General features: G+C 33.2%; 1 protein-coding gene across 4 annotated transcripts; it reads right to left on the bottom strand.

The window, feature by feature from the left end:
• Nucleotides 1–2,703: 2,703 nt before the first annotated feature.
• Nucleotides 2,704–12,739, bottom strand: LOC120079611 (Ubiquitin-like superfamily protein). 4 transcript variants are annotated; one of them, XM_039033848.2, is made up of 16 exons: nucleotides 12,535–12,739; nucleotides 11,372–11,497; nucleotides 11,090–11,207; nucleotides 9,689–9,766; nucleotides 8,561–8,679; nucleotides 8,389–8,463; nucleotides 8,132–8,293; nucleotides 7,708–7,777; nucleotides 7,438–7,616; nucleotides 6,994–7,158; nucleotides 6,781–6,852; nucleotides 6,565–6,694; nucleotides 6,060–6,479; nucleotides 4,381–4,712; nucleotides 4,115–4,203; nucleotides 2,704–3,046 (listed from the first exon to the last, which is right to left on the bottom strand). In XM_039033848.2, exons 2-16 carry the CDS (start codon nucleotides 11,492–11,494, stop codon nucleotides 3,019–3,021), a joined length of 2,160 nt encoding a protein of 719 aa, XP_038889776.1. In that variant the 5' UTR covers nucleotides 11,495–11,497; nucleotides 12,535–12,739; the 3' UTR covers nucleotides 2,704–3,018. The 4 variants fall into 4 exon arrangements, with proteins under 4 accessions (XP_038889776.1, XP_038889778.1, XP_090170560.1 ...); XM_039033850.2 differs by having other exon boundaries at nucleotides 4,115–4,192; XM_090314434.1 differs by having other exon boundaries at nucleotides 4,115–4,192; nucleotides 12,379–12,671.
• Nucleotides 12,740–19,508: the final 6,769 nt, after the last annotated feature.

Here is a 19,508-nt window from a genome sequence, read left to right as displayed (position 1 = left end):
CAAGAATAAAATTGAATTTTAAATTTATTATATATATTTGATCAAATTAAAGATTAAAAGTTGTCTTTGTAAAAAAGTAGGTGTTTTTTGCAATAGATTTTAAATTCAAATGGAAAAGATTAGATTAATTAAATTGAACATGAATTGTTTTTTTGTTTTGTTTAAGATGTCAATGTCCAACAATAACATGGGTTTGTGGTCCCATTTTCCTTCCACTATTGATGCATAACAAATACCCCTTTACCTAATATTTGGTTTGAGAAATTTGAATTTATGTAGTATGTAACTTGGATTGCATAAAAAATTGAAGAAATTTGAGTTTATTAAAAATAAAACTCAAACTTTTTGTACTTCGAATTAAAAACAAATTCATATATTAAACGTTGTCTATATTTTACAATCTTACATTATATGAATCACATCATAAATCAAATACCTTTTAAAAAATCGACATTTGAATCAACTAGATTTGGATCCAGTTTTATGTTTCTAGAAGGATGGAATAAAGTGGACTAAATTAAAAATTGTTTTATGGTTAGCCTTATTTCTAAAAAGTATGCAACTTTAATCTTTAATGGAAGATTTTAATTCTCCTTCTATTACTCTTACTACTGTTTAACCCCATGATGTACAAGTTCCTTCAACCATAAACATTCTGTCTTGCAATATCTTTCCCACATTTCTCACGTGATTCAACTTTGGTTCTTTTTCTTCCTTTTTCCCATTTTCAACACTTCCATCTCATACCATTTCCAATTTTTCATATCTTGATCAACAAGAAATCAAACTGCAATCACTTTTTCATATATTCATACGTTCAATCAAGTTTTATTTTCTACTCCTCTTTCTTTAGCTGATTCATCTTATTATTACCAGTTTAGGGTTCCCTGATTAATATGACTATATTGCTTCCTCTTATGGGTCTTCATACCAATTAATAAAGTGGAGGGGACATATGAGTACGCGAAGGGAAGAGAGTTGAGACGAAGATGAATCCAAGTCAACTAGTTTACCAAAGATACAAACAAGTTGAAATAATAACTAGGTCAGTTAGTATAATGGTAAAATTGCTGAAAATATTTTTAAATACTGCCTATAAGTGATAGATCTATCACTGGTAGATTTACATTTGACTATATTTGTAAATAAATTGACTTATTTTTCTTAGTCCAAATAGCTAGTTCACAGCTACTTTTCTAGTTATATTCCCGTTCTAGTGGAGATTGCTTGTTTTCTTGATGAAAATTGATAATACTTGATCTTGGTCTTTGATTAAAAAGTGGTGGCAGGATTGTTGTAGGTTAGCACAAATAGAATTTAGAACGCGCCCTCTTTAAAACAAACAAACAATATCATAATCAAGTACCAATCACAAATATCAAAGAGGCAGCAAAATTGGTCTCTCTCTCTCCCCCCAATCATAACCTAGAATCAATCACATGGAATAGGTTAGAGGCACCAAGAGTATTGGCCTTAGGAAAGAGATTGAGATGTTTAGAAAGGAATTTGATAATTTAAAAGAATATCTACATCCACAACCCACATGGAACATAAATATGGGCCACAAAACAAAGCTTAAAGTGACTACAAGAATCCGGCCTTACCTTGGATGCCAATCAGCAAATCCTTTTTATATACATGCCAACCTAAGAAAGATGCCTTATTTTGTTGCATCTCTAATCCAACAAGAGCCAACTTTTTATGGGGTAGTGCCAACAAAGTAGAGCCTCAGAAGCAAGTGGTGGACCTTGACATTGCAAAATGTTCTCTCTATTGGAAGCAAATATACAGCTAAGTTAAATGTGCAAAGCTAGATCTACTGTCCAAATCAAGACCCTAATGTCATCTTTTCAAAGATCTAATCTAAGTCACACTTCAGTTTTTAATTCGTAATATTAAGGGCATTTTCAATTCAATCATAACAATAATCAAGATAATCCTTGAGATTACCTCCTTATTGTAAGAGATTGGTGAGCCAAACATTTCTTGTTCCATCCATCTTAATTTGCTCGTGCTCAACTTGAGTGACCTTGATCGAACATCCACTCCCAAAGACTTTAACGATTTACAACCAACTCCAACTACCTCAACCATTGTAACAAGACAATTGCCTTAGCAATTTAAACTCATTAATGGGAACTCCTTTATCATTTTCGTGGTTCTTATTGACCATTAGGCTAACCCAACAGTTTCAAACACCATAGTATCCGTAACAATATTAGTCAAATATATCAACCATCTTTGCCTATTAAATAAGTCAAACAAAGATAATTCATAATAATTTTTTGACATCTTTAGTTTAAACCAAACAATGTATATACCCAGATGAGATCATGTGGGTGATCCCCCAAATTTGAACATAAGAACATTGATAACAATTTATTAAAAAAAAGAAAAAAGAAAAAAAAGAGTAAAATGATACAAATTTCAGTGCATTTACTCTATTATTCTTCCACATTAATATTGTTGTAACTTCAAAAAGGCAAATACAAAGGGCAAATGAGTGTTGGGGCTCTCAATAAGGAAAAACATATGAAATTCAACTGGAGCAGTCTGCAATCTCAGATGGAAGACTGAAATCCAAATCACAGTTCCAGGAAGCATAGAATCAGCTAAAAGCACAAACTCAAGAAACAGAAGATGTGCTTTATAAGGACTTGATCTAATAGTTTTATGGCCATTCACAAATATGGGAACACTATAAATTCGAAGAATGCTTTCATTTTACTAATTTTTCCATTTTGGGTTCCAGGCACGAGGTGAGGGGAGGCGAGGGGTAAAATAGTAATGTCACACGATATCGTACAAGGTGATGGGGAGGGGGGTGGGGCCAGGGGAGGGTGGGGTAATGCAAAAAAGAGAATGAAAAATAGTACACTTAATTGGCAGAGGCTGTGGTGCTCCTTGCAACTTCCAAAGTGAATTCCACCATTGATTTGATTCTGTTTTGTGATAATTTTCCCTTCCTAGAAGAAGTTTGAAGGTGCAATTTCAGATTAAGATCCCATCCCATAATCTCTAATCACATTTTGTCGTGTCAATCTTTCTGCAATAGACATAAAAACAAAAGTAACTCTACTCAGCATCACTAATATCATATTTACAATCCATTCATCAATTATACACTTTATAATGTAATATTTTCCCAGACACAAACTATATATTATAAAAGCATTAAGATCCCATTGTGGAGTTCCTAGCTTTCTGTTTTGGAAAGTTCGCTTTTATTTTTTTTCTTTTTTAAGTCTGTCAGACCGCCTCTTGACCATCCCAGTAGGACAAGCCTGCCGAGGAAAATTCGCCTTTATGGAAAACTTTTTATTGAATTAATTTAAATAGTCTAATGCTCAAAGTACAAAAGAAGATACAAAACATGATATTAAAGCTTGGAAAATTCGCTTCTTTAAACACTTAGTTTTTAAATTTTAGAACACTTTTGAAACCTGGAGAAATTTTCCAAAAAAAAAAAAATTCTAAAAATGATAAATTACACTTTCTCATCTCACGAGATCTGCGTGTGCTTTACCTTTCTTAATAAAGGATTTAAATTCTCAGCCAATTTTCGGAAACAGAAATAAATTTTGAAAAGTGCTTTTTTAGTTTATGTAAGCTTAAGATTTCAAAAACGTTTATAACATGCAGATAACAAAAACAGAGACAAAAAAAAAAAAAAAAGGTGAAAGTAGAAGTACCGTTTATTAGCTTAACTTTCGACAATAGAAACCTAGAAACAAAGCCATTCTTAAACAGGGACCTAAATACTATGTTTTCTAATTTCAAAATTTCTGTAGGATTTTAAAAAGTTTGCAAAAGACTATAAAACAAAGAAAAATTATACATGGGTAAAATTTTTTAGGGGAAAAAAAATAAAAAATAAAACCATTTTATATCCGGTATCAGAGACTACCACAACGATCAAACACTCCATAAAAGCCCCATTTTAATGCACCTATCTGTTCATACTTGCTTTTGCAAGTACAATTGACATAGCAGGCATCATATTATACCAACCCCAGAGACAAATTAAAACAACATTATCTGGTGATATGCATGCATGGAATGATTAAAAATAAATAAATAAATAAAGATATCGATAATTTATCAGCAAAAGCACCTTTTGACGTTTTGAACTTGGAGCACCTGCTTCGGAATCAGCACGTCTGCGAGATGTTTCAGCATCCCCATTTGAAGCCTGCAAACCCACTTTTTTAGATCTTTGTGAGAAAAAAAAATGTACATATGAAGATGCAGAATGGAAATTCAATCATGTATCATTTTCAAGTCTGCATGGAATCATGATTTGCAACAGATAAAACCCAGCTTGTTCAAAATTAGCAGCACAATGAAGAGATCAGACGCAGTCTCGTCAGAATTGCTTACTTGTGTAGAAGAATCTGGAACATTTTGATGCTCAGAGGTATTTGCCTCTACTGAAGGCATATCTGGCTCGTTGCCTCGCTGAGATGTGAACGGCATGATTTGGTGAAATATATTGGACAAAAACATTCCTTCATCACTAGTTCTTGATTCTGATTCTTGAACATTTGCAACAGAACTTGATGCCATCGAAGGATGAGTAGGAATAGAACCACTAATCTCCTGGAAACTGGCATCTTCAATGTTGATTTCACCACCAGGAAAGAGAGTCCGAAGAAACTGGACAACATTGCTGGGAACTTGTCGTTCAGATTCCAGGGTACCTTGGGCCCCACCTGTAAAAATATGTTGACGTCAATAATATGTGCATTAGATAACACTAACACCTGTTGCCTTGAAATGTGAGGTAATCACCCTGACAGATAATGCAGTTTCAATTCTACAGCCAAAAGTATCTTTAACTGACCAAAATTTAGTTGATTGGCCGAAGCCTATATTGTGGAACATTATGAGAAGAATAATTAAAGGAATTATCTTCGATGTTTTGCCATTTGAACAGTAAGTTTCTGCAGTGAATATACAAACTTATACTTGAGTTGTAGGTTGTGGTGACCTGATGATCCTAGCAATTATAGACTACAGAGGTGACAAACATTATTTGCTCAATGTGAAAAGGTTTAAAAGTTAACACAACCCTGAAACTAAGTTAGAAGAAAGCTGCCTTTTTATCACACTCATTTCTCGATGCAATTATATAAGCAAGCAACAGAGACAACAAATTACAATATATAATAGGAAAGAATGAGAAACCATGTAGTAGAAAACGTTATGACAATCTTCCAACAATGGGGTACAAGAGTAATAATTAGTATATCTGAAGAGAACCTATAATCTTATGGGCAAAGGGAGGAATTTTTGGAATAGCAAAGTGGATACTATAGGATCTCTCCACATTTCAAAACTAATGGTGAGTTTTTAAAATCCAACAGAAATAGTTACATAAAAGCTAGGGTTTTGCATATAAATGTTAGTAGAGATCTCTCTTTCAGCTCCTTCAGAAGGAAAGAAACGTGACTATTATTTCGGATAAGTTCAGTTTTTTAGTAAAGTTTTGTGATCATGTAAAATATATAATTGGAGTGCTCTTCACGATTTCTTTTGAAATAACCTAAATTTCTAATCAACTTAGATTGGAAACCTTTGTTGTTATTCCCCCCCACCACACAGGGAACACTCGTCCCAAATCCCAAGTCTTTTTTTTTTTTTTTTTTTGGTTGGCTGTTTTGAAACACATCCTGTTTTCTAATAAAATCACAATAATAAGAACAGCCCAAACCAGAACAGATGTATCAATGGGTAAAAGTAGAAAATAATGTGATCTTCTCTCCAAGGAAACCCCAATTATACGACTGCAATTCTCAATTTAAAGGAATAAATAATGCATAATCAGATTATTTATAACAATTATAGGCTAATGGCTCCCATCGCTCCCTTCCTGGCTTTGTATCTTATCTTCTTTTCAATGAATATATGAATTGTTTCTTATTTATAGATGTAGGATTAAACATAAGAACAAATTTGTTAGATATGTCAGGCAATAGAGTGAAAATGCAACGTGAAAAATTCAAAGTTTCAATATTAAATAAGTTAACCTATCCTATGCCTCAAAATAATAGGATTACCATCTCTTGCAGCATCTTCAACATTTTGCTGTTCCACAACAGATTCAAGAATTGTATGTTGCTCACTCTGGAGGCCAGTAGACTGACGCTCTGATGAAGCTTGACTTCCTCGCTCGGCCCTTGCATTTCCTGAAGCAGGGTGAGGAAATCTTCCGAGAACAGGATAGTATAACCCAAATGAATTACCCGAAGAATTTGAAGGTAAGCGGCTGAAGGGTCCAGGTAATGCTGCAACCATGGTCCTAATTGGCACTACTCGCACTCCAGATTCTCCACCCACACTTGGGCCCTCTACAATCCTAGTGGTTGCTTGATTGGTGGGATTTTCACCCACACCTCTGGCTGCTTCTTGTTGCCCCAAAGGCTGTTGAGCTCCACTGCGTTCCTCTGAATTGCCATTTGATGCCGTAGTTGGTGAACCTTGAAATTAATGGAAGCAAAAATGATTATTCTAGACATCCAACAAAAGAAGAACAGCAAAGGAAAGGCTACGCTTGCAGCTTACCTCTTCGAATTTGTATGTCAATACGCCTGGGAAGAAATCCAGAACCAAGACCATGAATTAGTGCAGAGCCAGGCTGCATAGCTCCCATGGGAACTGTACCTAAGCTTGCGTTTTGTTGAAAGGGAAGAGGCTGTTTATAGAAGTCATTATTAGCAGAAGAAGATATGAACTCAACCCTGAAAATAGTCAAAATCCAGCAAGGCACGAAAATATTACCTGAACCATTATAGGATTAGGACCAGATTGGGAAATGAAAACTGCAGGTCCTGCATTAACAACAGCTTCTGACTGCATATCGTACATCAAATTGAAATACATACACCGAAGGTTAAGTTACCATCCAAAAACTGAAACAAACAAAGAGAGAAATGAAGAAACCATATAAATTAAAAGGAAGCCGTGGTGAAAGAATTGGCAGAAACAACATACAGGATTTTGACCCATTCGCAATGTCATCATAGTGCGACCAAGTTCTAGGAGATATGCACCCAGGTTATTAAATAGAACTCCACTTCTCCATGCAGAAGACTGAGTATTCATCCTTAATGTAGGATCAGTAACATTTCTGTGATTCTCCAGTTGCCTTGCGAGTTGCTACCAAGCAAATAAAGCATAAAAAATAAATTGTGTTCTCCTCTTAATTGACAGAAGAAACAGCTAAACAGCTATACGCTCTTATATTATAAATACATTAAAAGGAGGGGGTGGGGTGGGGGAAGGGGGGGAATTGCACTGTTTGCATTCACCAATGAGTTTACAGGTTGAAAGGAAACGTATGAAAAATTAAGGACTAATCATCAAACCCTTGACAGAAGAAAGGCCAAAATTTTACACTAATTGTGACTTGTGAGTATTAGATGGTTTAGAACGCACAAGTAGGCACTCTGAGACTTCCCCTGTAAGCATTTGTCTAGTAGAAAGCATGACTTCAGCCAACGATGCAGGAGTAGGGAAACTTTCTTGGGCAGTGCTTGGACGAGATGAGGAATTAGAGCTGCTTTCCTCATCTCCATGAATATTCGCTTCTTGAGAATTATTTCCTCCAACTCTGCCTGCCAACCATTTCATGATAAACAAATATTGAATAAACACATTAGGAGACTTTCCGTAGGATGACAAGTTGTCAATTGGAACTGAACATACCAATATTTTCGAAATCACGCCTCATATTACCAAGGTTTTGAGACAAAGTTGTCAAAGAATCAGGAATCACCTGCAAACACCAAGAATCACTACCATTTGTTTCAACCAGATGAATTTCAGAAAAAACAACTCATGGAGGGAAGAAATGAAGTACAATGAGAGCCCCAAAATGATGTCAGTAGTCTGTACTTGATTGTTAATGCTTATAGGAGTTCCAAAAAAAAAAATCCAATATAGTATCATTGTTCATCCATACTTCTACTAGAAACTAAGGCTAAACCTTGATTTTCATTACTAGAATCACATAAAGCACGAGCAGTAGTCAGTGGATCTCGGAAAAATTGACTTTTTTGAAAATACATAATGTAAATCTTGAGCTGAAAAAGACTGTGAGTACCTAAAAAATCCCCAAATCTTAACTTACAGGAGGAGGAAACGATCCTAAAGAAGGAATTGATGGATGTCCAGAAGTGCCATGAAACCTATCAGATAGTGGCCTTGAGCCATTGTCACCAGATTGATGCTGGTTCAAATCTATCATCCCAGCTGCAATTACCCGTTCTCCAGATCTTTGTTGGTCAATTTCCTTCAGTCACAATTGATATGAGCAAGATATAATTGTACATACAAGACACAAGATGAACAGACAATTAAGGAAACTAGTTCAAAATGAAAGTTTACCCTGACAACATCCATCCCTTCACTGCCAGTTACAGAATTTGAAAGTCCAATTGAACTTAGAACGGCAGACACAATCTGTGCAGAAAAAAGATAGTGTTTAGTTACACACCTAAAATAGACTATATAAAGAACCTGAAAGAACTTCTTTCATTCTCCAAAGTCATAGCCTGACCCTGTTGATTTCTGGGGGTACACCATCCCCTTGAACAGGCATACTAAAAGTTTCAATCACCACACCCGGAGCCACCCGATTGCTATGAACACGACTCGTACTCGAATTTGGATCAGTCTCTGCAAACAACTTTCAGCAATAAAAATTTCGTCGATACAGCAATAGTAGATATGTCAGTTTTAAGTGACCTAAGCGGTGAAGCAAAATAAGAAAATTCATCTGATTATTATCTGACTGCAATATGATAAGCCAAATATGGTTAAAGTAGGGATTATGGTAGAGCAACATTACAAAATGAGGAAGTACGGGGGACCCTTCTACCCTCTATTTCTGATCAAAAGTTTGCAGGTCTTATTCATAAAACAAGAAGTAAACTTTTGTATCGAGCTAAGAAAGTGGAGATAAAGGGAATACAACCCAAAGAGCATACAGAAAGGTATACCAAGTATAAACCAAAAACTCTGGTTAAACGTCCGCCATAATTTCTACATTCATCATTGAAAATTATTTAATTCTTTCCGAATAAAATATTTCAAAGAACAGCTTTAGACTACATTGATCCATAAGACTGTTGCCTCGGCCTTTTAAATTATGTTGTACAAGGGGAACAACATTGAATAAAAATGTGCTTCCGATTCACTTTGTTGAGTACATGCTGGTTTGAGGACATGACCACCATAGGATGCTTCTTTTCCATAGTACACAAATTCCTGCCAGTTTCTTCGTCCATGATGCTTCTTCATAGTGATGATTTGTATTTAATCTCTTTCTCCTTCCCTAGCACCTATGTATTAAAAAGGTTACACACTCTCCCTTCTTCTTTGTGCCTCCACATTGCTTCCTGATATGAACTGCCTGATCTTCTTTCTAGTATTGGTGATAATGCTGAAATTTTAGACTAGACATAACCACTATACCAGTAGTTCATGCCTCACAACTTAAAAATTATGCAGATCAGATATGCCTAGATATATGCCTCAAGGTTTGCCTTCAGTCTTTTATAACAAACGAGAGTAACCGGTTTTGCTTTCAAGAGATATGCAACAAGGCTTATAAAAAATATCGATTCAGTATTGTCAATGAAGGAATATTTATTTAAGAGTACTGATGCATGAAAGCAGATCGAACCTGGCCGATTGGGCAAAGTCTCTGATGGCGGAAGAGGTTGCCTGACAACCAAATGCAAGGTGTGACCATCTTCAACGTCTACCTCCCATTAAAGAATACCTTAGCATATATTTTCAACTGAAAGATCACGTGATCACAGGATACATAATACTAAATGACTTACAGTACAACATGAAAATCCACCCTACACAAGAGGTTTTTTTTTTCTCTTTTCTTTTTAATGGATGAAGAACACAAGGGCATATAAGAAAAAGCCCACCAAGGCAAACTACAAAAAGGGGCCTCCAATCAAGAGAAATAAGGCAAAACAAATGATTACAAAAAATGCTTGGTGACGAAGGCCCATAAGTGCACCGAATCTAACAAAGAACCAAACCTCACTTGGAGATCTCTAGAGTACTCAAAAAATTCTATTGTTCCTCTCACAAGAAGTTCAATCCAAAACCACATATACAACACAAGCACAGTCCAAGCAGCCTATATAGTATCACCAAAAAAGAAAAAAAAGGATGAACTTAATTCCTAGGTTGATCAGAGATTCAAGCTATTTGTGAGCTTGATACTTAAGAAATATAATATGTCGACACCCAATTTAGTCTGAAGTTGTGTGCAACTGAAAGTACTTTTAATAGGATATATGAAAACTTTTCTTTGAAAATATATGAAAAGTACTTTGATAGACCTTAGCCTCAATTTCCTTATCAACAAGCAGAGGAAGAATTCGAGAGCTCTCTATCCTCTCCCAATCTCATAAAGAGAACCAATTACAAAGGAAATTGTCGAAAGATAATCCCCACCTCAGCCTCAACGGCTTTACATACCTCAATCACCTCCCACTTGGGCCTTTCTAACCAACAATATTCTCTCGGGCCCACTCAGTCTACACATGCTTCTCACTCATATTAGCTCCCCTTCCTCTCACACATTTACGCATGTATACCTTCGTCCTTACAGACGGGTGCTCCAACTGGAATTAGAGAAAAGTAAATGCAATAACCAAAAAAAAGAAGAAGAAGAAGAAGAAGAAGAAGGTAGAGGACACACTAACAGTCCTCCTTGATTGTGATATCCCATAGTCATACTTCCACGGAAAACTATTTTTCTATTTTCGTTAAACTTCTTGCTCTATTCTTATTTCCATATAAGTCAACACACAAAAATACCAAGTAAAATAGGCTGAGTATTCAGTTTTTTTTAAAAAAAAAATCCATGTGTTTTCACTTTTCATTGCACATGCATACGTGGATCTGTATTGCATATATGTATAAAGGGATGAATCACATACTATCTTACAACTCAGTAAAAATCCTAAACAAAGGAGCACTTTAAATCACAAGAATATTAATTCAATCGATGTTATGTGAAAAATAAAGAAATACAGTAAGATCATATAGAGGATACGGTAGGCAGACAAGAGCTGATCATCCTTGAGAACTTTTCCTCGACATATAAGACGTTGTTGTTCTGATAACACACCAGTTACAGAAGCAATTTGTTCTTTCAAAGCAGGGACTGGCATCTATACAAGTTTACAAAAATTAATGATCTGGAATTCTCCATTTTGAAGTAACAGATCTATAAAATAAGTAATGAATACATCTTAAAACATCATCTTGAGTTAATTGATCAGAAAATTAACCGTCCCACAACCTGTATGGCCTCAGAGAAGGTGAAGATATTAACCTGTTTATCCACTCTGAGAGTATAGATTTGTGAATCTAAAGTTTTTAACTTAATCTCAATAGTGGTTTCAGACCCATCAGCCTCACCACAGCTGGTAGTTGCGTCGATAAAATTACTTCCCATACTCTGAAAACCAAAGGAAAAAAAATAAGATACTCACCATATCCCTTAAAACGAACAAAAATAGGGGCCAAAAGCTTGCAATGGCTGACAATTAGTGGCATGATAGATTGCATACTAACACCTTAATTGCTATCCCCAATTAGAGGAATTAAGCAAGCAAATTTTGTGAAACTTATGGAGGGGCATGCATAATGCATATAAATCGTGATCGAAAATTGTAACTAACGCCTTAACTGCCATCTTCTTTTTTTTCTAATATTACTACTGATGAAACATGTTTTTTGGTGTAAAACGTAAAATTAACTTCTTGGACAGCACTTTTAATTGAAATGGAGTACATAAGATTTGATGTGCCAAACCGATGACTAAAAGACATGTCATCTAAATTTCAAAATAATCAATTAGGTCCATCCACCTAAATGAAGACACATTCTCTTTGTTCTATCCTCCTCCAGGTTCTCTTCACCAATGCTAATCGAAGTTGAAAACTTAACATAAGTGAGAAACTCTCTCAATATCCATCATCCATTGAAAACGATCAGCCATTGAATTCAAAAGATACATCATAAGGAAAAACGAAAAGACACAATCCAAGCCCTAAGCTAATTCAGTATTTCCACTAGAGCATAGAAGAGCTCACACAAGTAAACTGTCTAAGATTCAAAACCCAGTTGCGGAAAATGAAAATCAAGCCAAAATAATCATCCTAGGGTTCCAAGAATCAAAACAACAACATGGGGATTCAAGATTCACCCCAACAAGAAAACAGAAAACTTATTATGACCAAAATACATATTGAGAAAAAAAGAAGACAAAACCCAGATGAGGGAAAAGATGGAGGAATCAGAGGAAGAGAGAGTGAGAAGAGGGATAATGATGAATACCCTTTTGAAGAGACGAAGCACAGTGAAGGATGAAGGGAAAAAGGGGAAGATGAGTGATGATTAAGAGAGAGGAATTTGGTGGTTCCTCTATGGAAGGGAAGGAGAAAGAAAAGAAGTATAAAGCGATAAAGGGGGAAAAGGTCAGAGAAATCTTACAGTGAAGAGGTGGGTGGTGGTGATTCTGAAGAAGCGGTGAGACCCTGCAAAGGGAGAGAGAAGGGATGACGGGGGAGGCCCTTGAGAGCTTTGTACTAGCTCAATTTTACGCCTACTGACTGAATTTCTCACGCCTTGCGGGAGAAAAATGGGATTCCATTTTTTTTTTTTTTTTCTTTTTTCCTTTCTGGGTGGAAATCAGTGTGATTTTTTAAATATAAAAAAAATAAACATAAATATCATTCGATATATGAAATTTTTTTATGGGACACTTGCAACTTTAATTTTAAAAAATTGAAAATTAGACGTGTCCCTAAGTTCTGCTTTCTTACAAACATGTAAAAAAAAAACTTTCGTTTAAAAATTTGATTATTATCTGATTTTCATATGATTACTATATGATTGTCACATCTGTAATTAAAGAAAAAAATTTGAAGTCATGAATTTTGTTTATTAAAATGTATTTGTCATACAGTACGATTTCCTCTTTTTTATTTTGTTATCTATTTGAGAGATTTTTTTTATTTTATCTAGTTTTAGAAACGCTTTCAAAATTCTAAGTTCAATTTTGAAAATTTGAAAAAAAAATCAAAACTTTGTTTTTTTTAAAAAAAAATTATTATTTAGCTATTAATTTAAATGTTTGAAAGATGAAAAATGCAAATTTGCTTAAAATTACTCAAAATAAAAAATTTTCCAACAAATGACAATTTTTCTTTATTTTTAGGAGTGAAATTATCTTTATACATCTATATTATTAAAATATTAAATACCATACATTTGATCATATCTCTCTCGATACAATTATATTTTTGTTAATGCACTGTTTTCAAACCATACTTGCAAAGGAAACAAAAATTCAAATAATCTCTATAATGTCTCGAAAGTCAAAATGAAGTCTAAACTTTATAACATCATTTAAAAGTCAAGATTATTCAACATTTTACTTTATCTATCTATATCTAAACTATCTAAATAGGTAGATAAATTTTTTATTTTCCTTTTTGTCCCTTTTAATAGATGGTTATATGGATATTTTAGATAATTTCACAGTTAAATTTTTTTTAAAAAAAAAAACAATTTCTTTTTTCAGATAACCAAATAAAAAAAAAATCACATTTCCCCAATTTTTGGTGGCGAAAGATCGTATTTCTTTTATTTAGAAAAGATTACGATGAAATAAAAAAAAAAAAAAAAAAGTAAACAATGATATTGTGGTTTAAATTAAATTTTTAACAACCCTCGATTTACCTTTAATTTAGAAATCTTTATTTTTTAAAATTATTTTTCGATTAGTTTTTTTAATATTCACTTCAAAACTTTTTTTTTTTTTCAATCCAACATTTGATTCAAAACAAATGATTTAGGCTTGATTTTGAGATTATATTCACGTTTTTTAGAAAAAAAATTATCCGTTCACACATTTACTAATTCAAAAGATTTAATTTAAAATAAATGCTATATCCATTTATATATTAATTAAATATAATTTGATGTCTATGTAAACCCACTCCCTTTCCAAGCTTCCAATCCTCAAATCTTTATTCTCTAATATTTCTATTTCAATTCTAGATCATTTTTAAAGTCAAGCAATAGATGTATATAAGGTCCGGATGATTTAATGTAAAATCTTATTTTAAATCTTTTTGTAGATTATTTTTTTTCACTTTTTCATAATTATTGTAAATATACATAGATACTCACAAATTGAAGATGGTGGATAAGAAGACAACTACTAAATCTGAGGACGACCATTGCTTTCGAGGTTAAGCAAGTGATTCTTACACTTTTCTTTTCTTTTTGGTTTAAATTAAAGGGGCTAGGGGAGAAACTTTTTATTTTTACTTTTGCCCTTTTAGATGATAGTTATAGGTTATCTTAGATAATTAGACATTTTAATCATTAAATAAAATTTCCGCTTAATTATTTAAAAAATCAAAATTTGATAGAAAAAAATGATAATTAATAAATGTTATCTCTAATTCAAAATTTAAAATCAATGTTATCTCTAATTCAAAATTAAAAAGAGAGAGATCATATTCTATCACATAAGAAAGAAACAAATTAAAAACAAATCATGATACTGTTTTTTTATTTTTAAAAGAAAAAATAAATTTTATCTCTAATTTAAATTAAAAGAAAGAAAATTAAAAAGGAGATCACATTTCATCATACTATTTTTTATTTGGAATCACGCTTAAAAGAAAAAATAATTAAAAAATAAAATTTATCACTAATTCAAATCAAAGGAAAAAAAATCGATCACGTTAAAAGAGAAAAAAAATTAACAAATTATGATATTATGTTTGTTGAATCGTAAAAGGAAAAATAGAAAAAAAAATCACATTTTATCCCTAAAAATCCAAAATTTATCACCAACTCACGTGGGAAGAAAAAAAAAATCTTAAAAAATCACGTTACCCATTTCAAATTTTATTACTAACTAATCTTACTTATTTTTTTTTTTAAAAAAAAGAAACTTAAGGAGCAAACTAATATCTACAATTGGTTTATGGTCCTACCAATAAACCGAGGACTATAACTGAGTCACTCTGGAGGAACTCCGTTTATTGGTAGGACCATAAACCAATTGTCCATTAGAGGATTGGAGACTTAACAAGCATTATAGGGTAAAACGATGATTTTGACATAGTTGTAAATACTTACTGACTATGGTTAAATCAGGTGGAAAGAAATAATCTACAAGGAGAGTGCAACTATTGAGCTATAGTGGTGTGTCTCGTTGTAGTTAACGAATATCGATTAATTTGTTTTAAAGAATTAAATCGATTTGTTTGAGATCGTTGAGCTCATGATCTGTAGGTCGATTAGGTTCCTCTACTAGCTTGTTAAAGGAATAAATCTTAGAATAGCGTGTTTAGAGGATTTAAAATGTTCAAATTCAATTTAGAGTTTGGATTACTATATTCCATATAGTCGTTAATTAAACGGGTTTTAAAAGTTAAAAATATTTAAATGAGATCTATATATTAATTATATGAATAAGGATTCATGTTTTGTATTGGGGTTTTAATTAATTAATATTTGATATTAAATTATTTATTTATTTATTTATTTTAAATAAAATTAAGTTTTTTTAATTTAATTTAATTTTATTTAAAAAATAATTTAAAATGGAAAGTGATTTCCCCCCTTTTTCCATCTTGTCTTCCACATATTCCACTTTAATTTGTGGAACATTGAGTGTCAATCTCCTACTTTAATCAGTTTACATGTCCAAATTACATATATACATGATAATTTGAAGAGAATTATTTTCATGCAATATGGCTTTGTGAGTGAAAAATTCTGAAACATTTTCCCCTCAACTCCAACTTTAAAAACCACATCAAATCTCTTTTAATTTGGGTTCATACCCAATCTAAGGCCTAGAGGATAGTGGAGAAGTCCTTGTGGTTGTTTACAACAAATCTACAAAAAGAATTTCGTGGAGGATTGAAGTTCTAAAGGGATTCATCAAAAGTTGTAGTCTTGAAACCCTATTTATGTTTTTTCTATGAATATGCATGCTAATCCACTAAAATTGATGTAGTTAGAGTGCTTAGATTCCTAATAACTTCTGTTTGTTGAATGTTAGCTCCATAATTGGTATCAGAGCATATTTTAAGCACTCAATTTATATTGATTTAGCTTGGTGGGTATTTTTCATAAGTTGCATGAAATAGGTTCTGAAATGGATATATTATGGTTTTTGGTATTAGATTTCTCTTCAATTTTGAAATAATTGTTGTAATTGGCTATTTATTTATGGGTCTTAATGTGTGATTAAGAGTCTATAAATTTATTAGAGTCAATAAAGTCGCAATTAGGTTGTAATTGAAGAAGAATTGAAGCATCATCAGTAACAGGTGAAGTTTATGTCTTACAGCATTGCAACGCTGCCCTTGGAGTTGTTGCAACGCTGTTCTTCAGCCAACCCAAATGAGGAGGATTTTCTTGTGGCATTGTAACGCTGGGATGAAGCGTTGCAATGTTGTTCATCCCAGCCAAGAACATGCACGCGCGACCAGATCGGTGGTTCAACTAGGGTTTAGCTGGTTCGTTTCTTGGAAGTCAGGTTCAACCTGTTTCAGACCGGTTCAGCTTAAATTTCTCCCTTTGAGGTCTAGTTCGGAGTCGGTTTGGGCGGTTTAAGACTTATATTAAGTTATTTTATAATAATTTTAGGCTTTTGTTTGCTTAGAATGCCAAAACTGATCATTTTAGTGTATGTTTAATTATTTTTGCATTTTGAATGTATGTTTAATTAAATTAAATATTGTATGTGCATAATGTATGCCATGTATATTTAAAATCCCACCATAGAAGCATGTTTCATGCATTGAAAGTATGTTATAATATATAGTATGCACGATTTAAGATTTCATGTATTTAATATAAGTTGTTATATTAAATTATGAAATGCTTAATGTATGTTATAGTATGTCTTTAATTTTATAAAGTATTACAAAATGAATTAGACATTTCAAATCTATAACAAAGAAAAGATACATGCTCACCTAGGGTTAATGAATAACAACTTGTTTTAATAATTAAAATAGGTCGTTATCTTGTAAAACCTTGGTTACAAACTTAACCAGTCTATAATCTTGTCTAAGGCTAGAGGTACTTAAGTTGACGGTTTCTAGAACACCTGCTACTTGGAGATTATAGCTGAATTATTGAGCGACGTTAACCCGATTTTATGAGCATACGTGAGTGGAATGGTTTTATCACTTATACATCGTAGGTTAAGTCCAAATATAATCGTTATACTTGGATAATCACCTAGACTTAGGATGTTTTAGCCGACATATACCTAAGTAAATAAATATACCCAATCCATTAGAACACTTCAGTGGGAGATTAATATTATATATGATATATCGTTTTTAAATCTCATATCCCTAAGAGTTCACACCGTGAGATCCATGCTCGGCTTCATGTCACTTTTACTATGACTGCTCCATTTGGAAAGTGTTTGCGTGGGTCAATAACAAAGTGAATAGGGGAAGTTGTTCATAGTAAGTGGGTGGAGGAAATTTGTCAATATATCCTATGGTCTCTTTCATTAGTTTGAACCGTGAGATTCTTATGTTGTGTCTACTATCATTTTTAGGCGACATTAGCTAGTCTTTTTTTAGCGACTATCCCCTTGAAGGGTTGTAACATAGGATTCGGAACAACTCAAACTTCAGAAATGAGTAGTGTTTCTTAGTTCCATTTTCGACATTGTCTTTCATTTTAGGGCCTTATTGATACCTAATGCGTTCATACCATGCGATGAAATAAATGTTGAAAATTGGGTTCTAATGCATTGTTTTATCTAGTTAAATCCAAGTATAATCTCAACTAGAGTTCTGGTGAGTCTAGGGTTGATCTCAGGGATTGCTTTGTTATGAATGCGTTAACTACTAATGTTCTGATCTTGACGCAATTTGAACACTAAACATATGATGGATTTTGATGTTATTCTAATGTTAAGATTAATTTTAGTAATGGAGGCAATGGGGTTTACACTTCAAGTGAAACAATATATGTAATGAATGTGAAATTCAAATGAGAGATGGTAGGGTCGAGAAGAATATTCACTAACACTCCCTAAGAAAATATATAACTCATGCATTCAAGCAGTGCACTCAATATTATAACCTACCCCTTTCAACATACATAGCCACAATATCCTATTTCTATGACGCATGCAATGAGTGCATATTGCAAAAGATATTTCTTTATTTATAAAGAACCTCTCTTCTTGTTTTACGAGTTTTAAAACTCTAGTTCTTTTGAACCCAAATTTAATCTACTTAGAATAATCTCTCGAGTTATTTGAGCAACAATAAGTATGCATAAAACACGTAGAACACATGGTTTAAATATTGCTTAATTCATGTTAGCTACATACTTCTCGGCCCGTAAATGATTTAGTGACTCATAATGAGAATAGAAAAGATGGATGAGGAATGAACTGAACATATTGAGGAAAGAGGTCTTTCAACGTTTATACAACATAAATACAATGAGATAAGGAAATAGAGATAGAGAAACAAGTCGTGGTGTGCAATTTCTTACTTTCTTCGGCTTTATCGATGATTGCTTCACTAGGAGTGTTAAGAATGAGGTTCCTTTTCTGCCCCCAAAGGTGATTCTTAAATTTTCTCTCAAGATTTTCAAATGGTGGAAAGGGGAGTGGAATTTTTGCAGAGTTTTCTTTCTATTCCCCTCGTGTGTTTTGTATGGCGATTTCATGGCGTATTTACAGGCGTTTAGAAGTAGCTTTTCCTCTCTTACTAATGATTTTGCTGATAAGGTGCATTAAATTCCATACCTTGACGCGCCACCTGCTGCATGTCAGAAGTTCATTGATTCTACAATGAAGCTTTCTTATCAGCTACTAGCTTAACCTTTGATTTGACTTCCACCACCCACACGTCATGTCATATCTTATCGTCTAAAGCCACCGACTTGGCCAACTATGCGATCATATATTGGCATTGAGACATATGCGACCACATCGATAGATTTTTTGCACCAAACAAAGTGATTTTTAACCTTTTGTAGACAAATTAGTTTTTGTGTGTGTGATCGTATGATGTAATTATTTTCATGAATTCCTTATCAAGTTGTCGCATTTACAGAGCTTCTTCCAAATTGTTTTAGATAAAGGAGGTAGAATAACTTGTAGACAAGTTATCAGTACTATTCTATGAAAATCTAAAAATGGAGGGTCACACTTACAAGAATTGCTAAATGTTAGTAAGTTCTTGAGCGAAAACAATTACTAAATAACTAAAGGAATCAAGAGTTATTCTAGAATTAATTTTTAGTCAATAATGTCTTGTTTCGGTGAATGAGTATTTGACTGCCCCTCAGTAACTTATATTTTGATTCATTAAAGTATCGTTGCAAATAAATAATGATATCTGGGTACATTATTACTTTTGCTAAAATAAATTTGGATTTAGATGCAATTC

This window comes from Benincasa hispida, chromosome 6 (genome assembly GCF_027475165.1).
Source record: "Benincasa hispida cultivar pf3 chromosome 6, pf3_genome.v1.1, whole genome shotgun sequence".
In the NCBI taxonomy this organism is placed as follows: domain Eukaryota; kingdom Viridiplantae; phylum Streptophyta; class Magnoliopsida; order Cucurbitales; family Cucurbitaceae; genus Benincasa; species Benincasa hispida.
Note: the sequence above shows the minus strand (reverse complement) of the source record. Positions and strands in the feature narration are given on the sequence as shown.

Excerpts from the sequence above, each read along its gene's own strand:
- LOC120079611 (XM_039033848.2), bottom strand. The coding sequence starts at position 11,494 with ATGGGAAGTAATTTTATCGACGCAACTACCAGCTGTGGTGAGGCTGAT. Across the intron at positions 11,208-11,371 it reads CTCTCAGAGTGGATAAACAG|ATGCCAGTCCCTGCTTTGAA; the intron begins GTTAATATCTTC and ends AAACTTGTATAG. Across the intron at positions 6,853-6,993 it reads TGCGAATGGGTCAAAATCCT|TCAGAAGCTGTTGTTAATGC; the intron begins GTATGTTGTTTC and ends TACGATATGCAG.